Genomic DNA, 12,525 nt, shown 5'->3' with positions numbered 1-12,525 from the left:
CGAATGATGTCGTAAAGGTATTGCTTTTGCAATGTAAAACTTACTTCTATTTTGTACAACATGAACAAAAATGGTTCAATAGATAACAACACTTCTCACACACACGACAATAAACACACTACAAACTACAAATTGAAAAGAAAATGTCATTAGATATGAAACAAATCTATAGAAACAATAAAAGATTACAAGTGTTTGGGATTTCTTGTTTGAATATGACATAGTTTTATTGAATCTTTACATATTATTGTTTATATACATAATGTGTTGAATGTAGTTTATAATAAGGTCATAAAGCTATAATAAAGAGAGTTTAGGTTAAGTGTAAGTTTGTTATGAAAAGATCAAATAGTTTCATTGCTTCTTGGCATGTGTTCCTTCGTCTGCTTCGCCGTTGTTTCTATATTTTTTTTGTTTGGGATGTGGTTTTTTTGGTGTATCTGTGAAATGTTAGATGTTCATTACGTGTATGCAATATATAATTTGTTATAAGTTGTTTTTACCTGTATGTTTCATTTGGAGGCGTTTTCTAGTTTCATGTGATTTAGTAGGGGTGAGGGACTCCATAGTTGTTGTGGTTTGTTGTTCTGTTGGTGTTGAAGGTGTAGTTTGTGTTTTTTGTTTTGATATTGTTGGTTGTGGTGCTTTTATGTAACTGATTGCGGTAACTGTGAAACGAATATTTGTAGTGGAAGAAAGTTTTGTGCATTCTACATAGACATTCTTTGTCAATCCTTTACAATGTTCGAGTGGTTCAGGTAAGGTTTTTCTATCTTGACTGGGGAAGCCGTCTATGATTTCTTGTGCAGTCGCATTTAGCAGAGTACATGTTGCTTTGTTAGACATGAAAACTGTTGTTGTATCAGTATTGTCTATGAGTACTGCCGAGATTTTATATCTGGGAAAAGAGAAGTGATTTTATGTGTGATTTTCATTGATATATAAGGTATACATAGGAGGGAGTACTTACAAAAGTTTTGGTTCATTTATGGGCCCATGGAAAACACAAAACCATCCATCACGTTTTGTGTGTGTTGATTTACCACATGTGGTACATGTAACGTAGTGCCATACATCTTTGAATGTGAAATCAGATAGTATGGTCTTTAAAACATATACATTGTCCTTAAACATGTTATAGATTTATGTTAGTGAATTTTATGTATGAAATAGTAGTATTAGACATAAGAAAACCTTTTACCACTATTTGAGAGAAATCTGAGCTCTTTAAGCGTTGTAATGTAGAACTTATCACAGTTGATGACGATTTTGAGTGAAATTGGGTACCAAATCTGTATTAATGGAAACTTGTTAGTGAATATATGTTGTATATTATGTAGTTTATAGTTTGGTCAAGTATGGTTAAGATATGGTAGAAGCAGTATAACATACCTTGTAATGAGTGTGTCCGTTTATAGTATTTTGGGATTAACGTACATGTGTGTTGCGCTGGTGCTTGTCAATGTTAATCTTCCTGTGTAGTAAGATGGTATTTTAGCATATTGTGAATTGAGTATTATAATAAGGGTGTTGTTATTACATACCATTGTACATAGTGGACTTGACATTGGTGAAAGCTAGTACCACCGTGTTAGAGTTCGATGTAAGGGCATTTCGATTGAATTTGTCTGGCGAATCTATGCATTCCTTCCATAAGAGTATGGTAATCTCCTCTGCACTTGAACTGGTTTTGTCATTAATAATAATTAAATGAAATATAGTAGGTAATATTTTTGTTTTGAAGAAAATGTACTTACTTTTCATCTGTTAAAGTCATAAGCATGAAAGGTTCCTTGTTTTTTTTTTTTTGCGATCTTTCATGTTGATGAGTACGCCTATGAAATCTGAATGTAATGGTTAGCGTAATATTAGTGACAAATTAGACTATTAAATTTTTTTTTGCATTAAAGTAATGATGTGTGTTGATGTTATAAATGTACCTGGATGCTCCAAGTTTTTTGTCTGCTATCATTTGAAAGTGTGATCTTGGACTGAAGCGGAACCATGTTAGTGGGAGTGCATTGCAGTTTGATATTTCCTCAATTGTTGAGGCTTCACCAATATTCATGTGTACTGGGTGATCTAAGACCATTTGATATTTGTCTGGCTCAGTGCATGTATAATCCTTAAGACGATAACATCGAGAGACTAGTAATGAAGTTTCTATGGATCCTTGATTTGTCTTTTGTGCAAGTAGCTGGATTGTATCTCCCTGGTCAAATAAATGTGTTAGGTTGTTTTATATATGAATTACTTTGTACAAGAGTGAAATATATATATATATATATATATATATATATATATATATATATCAATCACGATAAACCATGCCTCGTCCCTTCTGAATTGTAGTGTCCATTTTCGCAAGACACGGACTTCAATTGAATTTCATGGTGAGACAAAGTGGAGGTTTGATATTCTATCCATGTTTGAGGAGATAGCTCTGCAATTAAAAAAAACACTGTTAAAATAGTTTTAAAATATGACGGTTATTTCCTACCATATATTTTAGGTATTAGATGTTTATAATAAGTATAATTGCAAAACAGGTAGAAAAGTTGAGATTTTGGGTGATAGAATAGCTAGTTATCAGATGATTTGAAAATATAAATGTGGTGTAATAACCTCTTGCATATTAACTCTTGCTAACAAATCCTTAAAGACGACATTCCTGGTACAGTTGAATGGTAATGCATCTTCTTGTTGTAGTAGAATCTTTATTGAATCTGGTGAGGTAGCTCTTGACAAAGCCACATATAGTTGTCTGTGTGTGAAAACAGAGTTTGTTAGGTATAAACCTACCTTTTTAAGATATTGGCCTTGACTTTTGTTTATAGTCATTGCGTAATATACTTTAAGAGGAAATTGTTTTCTGATAAATATAAAAGGTAGGTCAGAGGTATTATGTACAAATTTTATTCTTGGAATGTACACCCTTTTCCCAACAGATATTCCTGTTATTATGGATGCTTCAATCACAGATGGTAATAATTGTGTAACAATCAAACGTGTTCCATTACAAAGACCTTCTCGTTGATTGATATTCCTCATCAGCATAACTAGGGTATTAACTTTCAAATTTAATGTATGTGAGGGTATACCAGAAAATTGAAGATTGTTTAAATAATCTTGGGGATATAAGGTATCTAATTCTAAGCTATCATGGGTTTGTGACTTAATCGAATCACAACTGTTGTATACCACCCCTTGACTATTACTTTTTGATAGAATTAAAGCATTGACTTGATCAGTTGTTTCATTTTTTGGACAAATAATGGCTCTAACAGATAACTCTTCAGGTGATGGATTGGAAATTATATCTTTGCCATATACAAAATGTATTAATGATTCTAATCCTTTGTCTCCTAATTCGATAAGGAAACAATGAGGTAATTGTATAATGTTTGTGCTTTCTGGATCATTGTTGTCTGGTGTTCCAATATTTCCATTTCCAATATCGAGAAGCCATGAAGCAAAATGTGATATTCGATTAACATCTTTATCTGAATCGAGTGGTTGGGATAAACGCATATTATGATGCAATTTGAATACTGTAAAATGTGACCATAAATACGAATTGGGTTGAGTTAGGCTAATTATTTGTGATTTTCTACTTTTAGGTTGAACAGGAAGAGTTTGTCGAAAGTCACCTCCTAGGAGCATTGACATCCCACCAAATAGATGGTTATCATCTTCAAGGACGTCTTTTAGTGATTTATCAAGAAACTCAAAGCAACGACGATCACTCATTGGAGCTTCATCCTATATGATCATAGAAGTCCTTTTTAGGAGCTCTATTAGTTGTGTTTTTTTTAATATTACAGGAAGACTTGTCTGTAAAGTCAATCAGAATAACAAATCTAGAATGAGCAGTACGACCTGAAGGCAACAAGAGGGATGCAATGCCTGAGGCGGCAACAACTAGTATAATCTTTCCCTGAGATCTGAAATATGAAAGTATAGTTGTCCATAAAAAAGTTTTTCTTGTACCACCAGATCCATATACAAATAATAACAATTGCTTTTTGTTTCGTTTAGCATCCACAACTCTTTTATAAATTGAGAGTTGTTCCAGATTCAATTGTGATACCATGGAAGTATTTTGAGAAATTAAGAGATTTGTATCATAATTAGTCTCTTCAAGAAGAAGACGATTTCTGAGAATGGAGAGAAGAGATGGAGATGGCATTGGCAATCCAAAGTCAACAAGTAATTTGGAAGGTGTTGAAGCTAGTACTGTCTTTTGAATTTCGAGAAGTATTTGTTGTTCAAGTGTATCAACACATAGAACTACATTTGTATTTGTAGAATTGGAAGTGAATGTACGGGTTATGTCATCGCCCATTTTAGGTTTTGCGCTTTCCCATAACAAAAGAGGGTTTCCTACTTCACAATACAAAAGTAGATGACAGAATAGAGAACGAAGTTCAGATGAGGTTGCCCAAGTCGATGCTTCTTCAAATGCGGTTAGCCACTCCTTATCGTTACCAGTTAACCCTAATGCTTCACATGCTTCACGAAAAGTTGAGTATGTGTTTTCATGAACGGTTCTAATGTTATAGAATGATTTACATCCTTTTTGATGGAATAGTAAAATCCGTAGATAGAATAACTCCCTAGCTGTAGGATGTACATATGCAAGTCTGCCAATGGTAGTATTTGTTGTGGTAGTCCTATGAATTCATCTCTTATCTTTGGTGTCCCAGCTGTATTTAGAAGGGTAACCAGTGTATGTCAGGTCAATTCCTCGACCATCACGTTGATTATTTTGCAACCATTCCATTAAAGTGGTAACACGAAAACCTGGGGTATCAATTAGAGAGCTTAATTGACTGTTTTCTTTAAAAATAGTAGGTTGCATCCCCTCCAAATGGATGGCTAAGACTTGTACAGGTGGATCTCGTTCATGAATGGGGAAATTGAGGATGTGCCATGCTGCTTCGTGTGGACATATATAACGACCATCAAGAAACTGCTTGATTTCATTTACAGCGACAGGTATGGTAGAGGAAGTAGTAGGAGTATATGCTTCTGATGTTTGAAGAGTGAAACGAACGCAATCAACCCCCTTTGATATGTACTTAAATAAGTACTTAATCATCATATTCCAACCACAATATTCGACATTGATGTGAGCATCAAATCGACTACATAAACGTTTATTGTATGGTACTACATAGTCGTTATCAGTTCTAATCCCACTTTGTAGGACATGATACGATCCAACACGTCTTTTATAATGCACATAACCATTTTCATCAAAAGTTGTTAATGTGTTGAACGGTTTTGGAAATCCTTTCTTACATCTATCATCTACCATACAGGGGGCACCAATATTTAGTGAACCACAAGGACCATGTAGCATGCATGTAGTAACAGTCCTATATAGTGTTGGTTCAAGTATCGGATCAGGAAGTTCATCGGTTATGTATTTATCAATATCTGCACCTTCTTGAATTTTATAGGGTGATGTTACCCATAATAATGTATGGCAATCTGGTAATCCCCTTTTTTGGAATTCAATTGTGTAAAGATCTGTGAATAGAATATTTCATAATGATGTTATATAAGACATAATGGAATAGAAGGCAATAAATAGGAAGAATGAAATAAGAGAAGAAAAACTTACATGCACTAACATCTCCAAAAGTTCTGTCCTCTTTTAGGAAGTTAATGAAAGCATGAACTTTGATTTTAAATATATGTGCAATGATATCTGGTCTGTTTTGAGTATCACGTTGACCAATAGCATCCATATATCTTCTATACTCAGGCCATTTAACATTGCAAGTGAAAGTGATGAAATATTGTGGCTTACCATGAACCTTGCATATGGCAAGGGCGTCTTGGTAGTGTTTATACATATACCTAGGCCCCCAATGAAAGTTGCAGGTAGAAATACATGCTTTCCAATGACATGACTGTCTGAATCACCTCTGGACAAAGCATCGTAAACACCGCTGATGTACTTTATACGTAATTGTTGCTGATGGTGTTCAATAAATGCAAGCCTAGATTTTCAATGCAAGTATATGTATCTACTAAATATTGGTGGAAAAGACGGCTTGCACGTAAAATAAGAGAGTATGTGTGTCGATCATGAATTTGATAACTGTAATACATATTATTTGTTAATCTTCTGTCAGAGTTAATACGTAGATGCAATCCAGGAGACCATCCTTCTTCACCGTACGGGAACAGTAATGGATACTGCAAAGGCATGTAAGTCGGATGAAGCTTACTGACACACCGAGGTGACCCAAACTTTGAATAGACAACAATGTCATAGACAGCGCCAGTAACATCATCACCACAAACAATACAGCCTAAAGTACCAGGGGCCGGTGGCCCATATCTTCTGTCAGGTACAACATTAAATAAACGTACACCATATGAATCTAAATTCATTGACTGAGCTTTTTCTTTCGGAGTCTTAAATGTACGAACATACTCATTATGTGTGCGTAACATATGACTTAAGGATTCGACAACTTCTGTAGACAAAAGTACTTCCCCATTATGAAAAGAATGAAGTCTATTTGCCACCTCATTTTCAGTATCACACATGTACAATTGGACAAAACGGGGTTGATGAATGTCTTGAGGATAAAAGGAGCCTATCCAATGGTAAATCTGACCACTTACCTTAAACACATATGGTGCTCGACCTTTGTTGATTGATTCGTCTTCGTTTGCACCAAAAGACGTCATAGAGAACATGGAATTATATGCTCTTATGTTACGCATGAAGTGATCATCTTCGTAGAATTGCATAAGCACATCAGGCGGACGAAGAGGGTAGGGAAGAACTACATTACTCGACTTACAACATTTTGTATATTGTGGATGATTGGCTCTGGATAAATACAATACTCTCTCATGATACCAAAAATAAGCCCCCACAATACTCACATACACAAGTACAATTTCCACAATCATAATAAAAAGGTAATGTTGGTATCTCCACTAAAAGTGAACTCCTGCGTGAACAACGTGATTGACGGGGGACTATTGTATACGAAGCAGAAGCCACATGTCGCCATTTTGAAGGCATTTGAAAAGGCTTTACTGAAATGGAAACGCAAAATTTATCGACGCTTAACATACTTTATATGTAAATGAATGCAAATTTAGATTCAAAAAAATTATTTTTGAAACTAACTATTTGATTAGTAACCAATTGTTGGAGTAATTTTTAATAGACATTTAGAAGAGACTAATAGGCTATTGGAGTAATTTTTTGTTATTTTTTTTACAGGATTCACCAGATCCATTAGCTTTCTCATTACTACAACCTTAGTGTCTTGGAACTCTAGTGTTGGAACTTGATTGGTTGCCTGTAAGAACTGATAAAAATGATTATCTGGTTTTGTGTATTATTGGAGCATATAGTATTTGGCTTATTGAAGTTACCATGTAAGTTTGATAACTATATAATTATTTATTTATTTAAAAAAAGTTGATAATAATGATTTATTATTTATGAAGTGAAAAAAGATCTGGTAATGGAGCTCAGTATGGATCAATAAAGGATCGGTTTAAAAAAAAAAAGTTAGTGGCATTATTGTCATTGCAGAAAATGCATGCTAAATTGTCTAAAATTTAAAAATACATTAATGTAAAATGATTGTTAGAGGTATGCTGTATTTTTTAGAAATTATTAGTAGTTTGAATGAACTTGAAAGAAGAATCTACAAAATAGCAATATACTATATATATTGTATATTATAGCTTCGTACTTTTATTTTTGAGTAATGGTTATGGCTACTATAGAATGTTATGACAAACATACCTTTTACTTATAATTTTCTTTCATAATTTTACTAATTTGTATGATTTATGTTTTAGTTAAATAGTTTAAAAGGTATTAAAAAATTTGTGATAGAAAACCTATTTGGTAAATTTTCTTAGCATTTGCAAATGGTTAAGGGCATTATTCCTTTTTGTTAATTGTTTAATTTTCTTTTTGAATATTTTCTTTTTCAAATAATATTTTCTTTTTTTGCAGCTTAGGTCTTTGGCTCTTCCATTTATAATATTGGAGTGGACTCTTCCTACTGTTCGAAGACAAACACAAACTACAGCATCTAAGCAATATGACACTTCTGCTCCTCCCCGAAATAGACTCTAGTGAGTATAGTATAATAGTAATAACATTTTTATTATGGTTAAATGTGAGACTTCTGCCCCAGCAAAACACACTTTGATGTATGTGTTTTATTGTTTATTATAATTCATAACATCCTACTTTCTTTTCTTCTCAGCAAAGTTTAATTATCATAAAGTTTCATTGCTCAAAAGTCAAAAGTAACTTCTAATGCAGATGAAGGTCAAGAAGAGTTTTTAGACTTTTGCATTAGCACTTGTAAATGGTGCCCTTGGGGTGTTTGAAGTTCAAGGGCGAAGGATCCGAGACTTCAAGTATTTTCTTTCCAAAAAAAAAACTCATTATCCAATTTATCTTTTTTTCATTTAATTTATTATGTATATCTCATTCTAATTTACTTTTATTACTTTACAGACTAAAGTGGATTTCATCTCACCATATACCTAAGAAAGACGGTGAAACTATTTTAATTCCAGTTGTTTGTGTTAAATGACAAAAATACCCTTGTCAGGTGATGGGAGACAGGTCAGGTAACATTAGGTGGTGGGATGTTAAAACTAAACAATCATCCTCTTTTAACACTCACCGTGAAATCATTCGAATAATCAAATTCTCACTCGTTGTTCCTGGAGACCGAAGCCATGGACGTATTGTTGTATTGTTTAATGATTATACATTTTCCGTTTTTGACCTTGTAAGCAAATTTTTTTTTTTTACAAAATAAGTGAATTCATTATTTTCAATAATAGCAATATGTAGTAATGCCTATGTTATATACATATATTAAATCATAACATGTCTCGAAACAGTAAACTTCTAGACTTTACATTGTCACCACGTTAGTTTGGACAAAAATACTATTTAAACATTCTACTTTAACAAAATCTTAATATCTTATTCCACAAAAAACAACGAATATCAGTTTCTCAATTCATACAACCCTTTCTGTGGTCGTTTGTATCTCCCAATTCTTGGACGGGATGTGGATAGTCACACAGAAATTCGGAGACATCACTCAAAAAGACATAAGGTTAGAAAGAGGATTAATTAAACCAAAATCCTAAGAAAATTGAATGAACGAACCACATACCGAAACTTCTCACACAGGTTGTTGATGTTTGGTGGCAGTAATTGACGGTAGTTTTTGACAGAAATCGATTTTGATTTGTCAATGGATTTCTGTGGAGAAATCAAATCTTGATTTGTGGATGGAAATCGTAAATTGTTAAACCCAATCCGTCAAAGACATTAATCAAAAACACAAAAGGATCAGAAAGAGGATCAATCAAACAAAAAAAAGTTATTATGTGATTCAAAGATCCGAGCAATTGAATGGAAATCCTAATGAAATTGAAAGAAAGAACACATACCGAAATTTCAGAAATCGAATTTTGATTCGTCGATGGAAACCGAGCAATTGAACCAAAAATCTAAGGAAATTGAAAGAACGTGAATTAAAGAACCGAGCAAATGAATCAATCCTAATGAAATTGAAAGAACGAATCACATACCGAAATTTCTCACACTGGTTGTTGATTTTTGGTGGAATCGAATTCCTTTCTTGTTGGATGAGATCGTATTCCTCTTTTTTGGATGTGAAGCCCCTGAGAGATATAAACGACCACAGAAAGGGTTGTATGAATTGAGAAACTGATATTCATTGTTTTTTGTGGAATAAGATATTAAGATTTTGTTAAAGTAGAAGGTTTAAATAATATTTTTGTCCAAACTGACGTGGTGATAATGTAAAGTCTAGAAGTTTACTGTTTCGAGACTGTTATGATTTAATATATGTGTATAATATATTTGATAGAATAAATGTGGTCTTTCGGTTTTGGATAAAAAATTGAAATTCTGCCAATAAGTTGTTACAACGAAATTACAAGCTAAAACCAAATTACTTGTTGAATTTAAATTTAAAAATTGTTTTTCTATATGTAATTATATACCTCATATAATTTTCAACATTCATATTGATAAACATTATTTTATTAATATTATTCTATAGTTATTTGAGATATTTTAATGTAAAGGACCTAATAAGGTTGGTGTTCAAATCAAATCTCTTTCATTTTTTTTTTCTTACAATTTCACTCGCAAGTTTAATTATTTTTGAGAACTTGGTTTTCGTTTTCTTATAATATTAGCTCCTTCAATTATTTTAACGAATTAGACATATATATATATATATATATATATATATATATATATATATATATATATATATATATATATATTAAATCTCATTTTTGTTTTTTTAAACTTAGTTTTAGAGAAAATATACAACGTCGTTTATGTTTTTTTTTTACGAATTTGTCCAAATGTTATATGATAACAATTTTACAGACACACAACTAACACACCACATACCATATGATCAGTTTATTAATTATTATTATATAACTTGAATGTTTTAAAGAGATTGTTAAGAAAACTAACTAGAAGATACAAAATTGAAAACGACTACAATATCTTATAGGTTTTTAGTGTGTAATTATGTTTCATTCATACAAGACCTACCGAAGCTAATGAAGTCGGGATAAGGATGATGTCATATGGCTAACTAAAAAAAAGACAAAGACAAAAAACCTCGCCGACAATATGTAAAAGTCAAAAGCTATGCAAGTGATGTCAAGGGATTGATGCATCGATACACACTTGGATTAAGGTAGTTAAAATTTTTGAACATGTTAAATTTATCTCTTATATAATTATGTTTCTGTGTAGAAAGTTTTCTCTAAAAATCATCTGGGGTTATGTTTGCCCTGTGAAAGAGCTTGGACATAGGGTCGCCATAAAAATCTTATGTTGAGGCTTCTTGTGAATAGTTTGACGTTTCAAAAAGAAAAACTCAATATAAATAATTTTAGATCAAAAAATTTAAATAGTTATTAACAGGATGTTTTTGATAAACTGGTTGACGATAGCTAAAATTCACTAGTTGATAGCTAGTAGTTATAAATTTTATTTATGTAGAAGTATTTGGTAAATTGGCATAAAAGCTTCTAATATATATATATATATATATATATATATATATATATATATATATATATATATATATATATATATATATATATATATATATATAAACTTAAAGTTAAAAGCTTGAGTGATAACATTGCCATATGATTATGATAAAGAGAAATTACAAGGGTTCTCAATGAAAATCATAAAGATTACAAAGAATAAAGCGAATAAAAATACTAGCTAGACAAAACCCTTATGAGCTAAAAGCTAAAGGGCTCGTAAACAAGTGGACTAATAATATATAGGCTAGCATCCCCCTTCAAACTCACAATGCCACAAAATAAGCATTGAGAGTTTGTCACACAAGAACCGAAATCGAGAAGCCGATAGAGCCTTCGTAAAAATATATGCATGCTGCAAGGTTAATGAAACAAACGGAAACAATATGGTCCCGAGCTGCAGATGATAATGCGTTAAATGACAATCAATTTCAATGCGCTTCGTCCGCTCATGAAAAACATAATTCCTCGCAATTTGTATCGCACTTTTGTTATCACAATGCAAGGGAGTTGATGAAGAAATGTGAACTCCAATATCCGCAAGCAGCCACCGTAACCAGATAATTTCACATGTAATTACAGCCATATCACGATATTCAGCCTCCGTGGAAGATCCCGAAACAACGTCATGTTTCTCGCTCTTCCATGAAAGAAGAGACTCTCCAAGAAATAAGCAAAATCCGGTGGTGGATTTATGATCATGACGATCGTCATCCCAATCAGCATCACTATAGGCACGTAACTCAAGAGAAGACTGTCACACCCCAAAACCGATAACAGCAGAATACGTTTCGGGGTGGAGGACGTCATGTACAGTATCATCACAATTGCATAATAGTAAAAACAAGAAAACTACAACCATTGCATTACATAGTGAGTTTAATTACAAGTGTGTTTTGTAATGTTCAACAAACACCAAAAGTAATACAAAAATAAGAGATGGATCTTGTATGCTCCACCTTCTCCAAAATGTTGCACCTGTACCTGTCTATCTTTGACCTGAGGATACAAGTTATTTTGAAAACGAGTATCAGCATAAAGCTGGTGAGTTCATAAGAGTTTAGTGTGAGTTTTGTATAAAAGGCATTAGAACTAATAGTATGAAAAGTTGTAATTTACATTCATAAGTAGTAGAAAACCCTAGAAAATCCTATATTTTTTCCAGAAAATACATTGTAAGTGAAAACCTTTAAGAAAGCATGTAATTTTCATCTTTGAAAACCGTTTATTGTAAAAGTATATTAGTGAATCTCCAATAAGTAAGGTATTAAAATAGGATATGCCTGTAGTCAGTAATAGAGGTGCAGACTTCCTTTAGTGTTACATACTTGTTTACTTCGGGATGTTAACTTAGCCTTTAGTTTAGTATTTCAGTGTGGATATAGTGTA

The 12,525-nt window shown here is 32.6% G+C and overlaps 2 protein-coding genes and 1 long non-coding RNA gene across 3 annotated transcripts; all 3 read right to left on the bottom strand.

Moving 5' to 3' along the window:
* Positions 1-2,419: 2,419 nt before the first annotated feature.
* LOC145049435 (uncharacterized) lies at positions 2,420-4,345 on the bottom strand. The gene is made up of 3 exons (XM_078997845.1): positions 3,857-4,345; positions 2,626-3,762; positions 2,420-2,443 (listed from the first exon to the last, which is right to left on the bottom strand). The coding sequence occupies exons 1-3, from the start codon at positions 4,343-4,345 to the stop codon at positions 2,420-2,422; spliced, it is 1,650 nt and encodes a 549-aa protein (XP_078853971.1).
* A 336-nt stretch (positions 4,346-4,681) lies between these two features.
* LOC145049434 (uncharacterized) lies at positions 4,682-6,711 on the bottom strand. Its single transcript, XM_078997844.1, has 4 exons — positions 6,122-6,711; positions 5,903-6,011; positions 5,630-5,825; positions 4,682-5,535 (listed from the first exon to the last, which is right to left on the bottom strand). Exons 1-4 carry the CDS (start codon positions 6,709-6,711, stop codon positions 4,682-4,684), a joined length of 1,749 nt encoding a protein of 582 aa, XP_078853970.1.
* A 2,201-nt stretch (positions 6,712-8,912) lies between these two features.
* Positions 8,913-9,729, bottom strand: LOC145049639 (uncharacterized). The gene is made up of 3 exons (XR_013683301.1): positions 9,619-9,729; positions 9,478-9,537; positions 8,913-9,303 (listed from the first exon to the last, which is right to left on the bottom strand). It is a non-coding gene; the product is annotated as an uncharacterized LOC145049639 (long non-coding RNA).
* Between the last annotated feature and the right edge of the window lie 2,796 nt (positions 9,730-12,525).

The sequence above is a fragment of the Lactuca serriola genome, chromosome 5, assembly GCF_051521515.1.
Source record: "Lactuca serriola cultivar US96UC23 chromosome 5, Lser_US96UC23_V15, whole genome shotgun sequence".
Classification (NCBI taxonomy): domain Eukaryota; kingdom Viridiplantae; phylum Streptophyta; class Magnoliopsida; order Asterales; family Asteraceae; genus Lactuca; species Lactuca serriola.
Note: the sequence above shows the minus strand (reverse complement) of the source record. Positions and strands in the feature narration are given on the sequence as shown.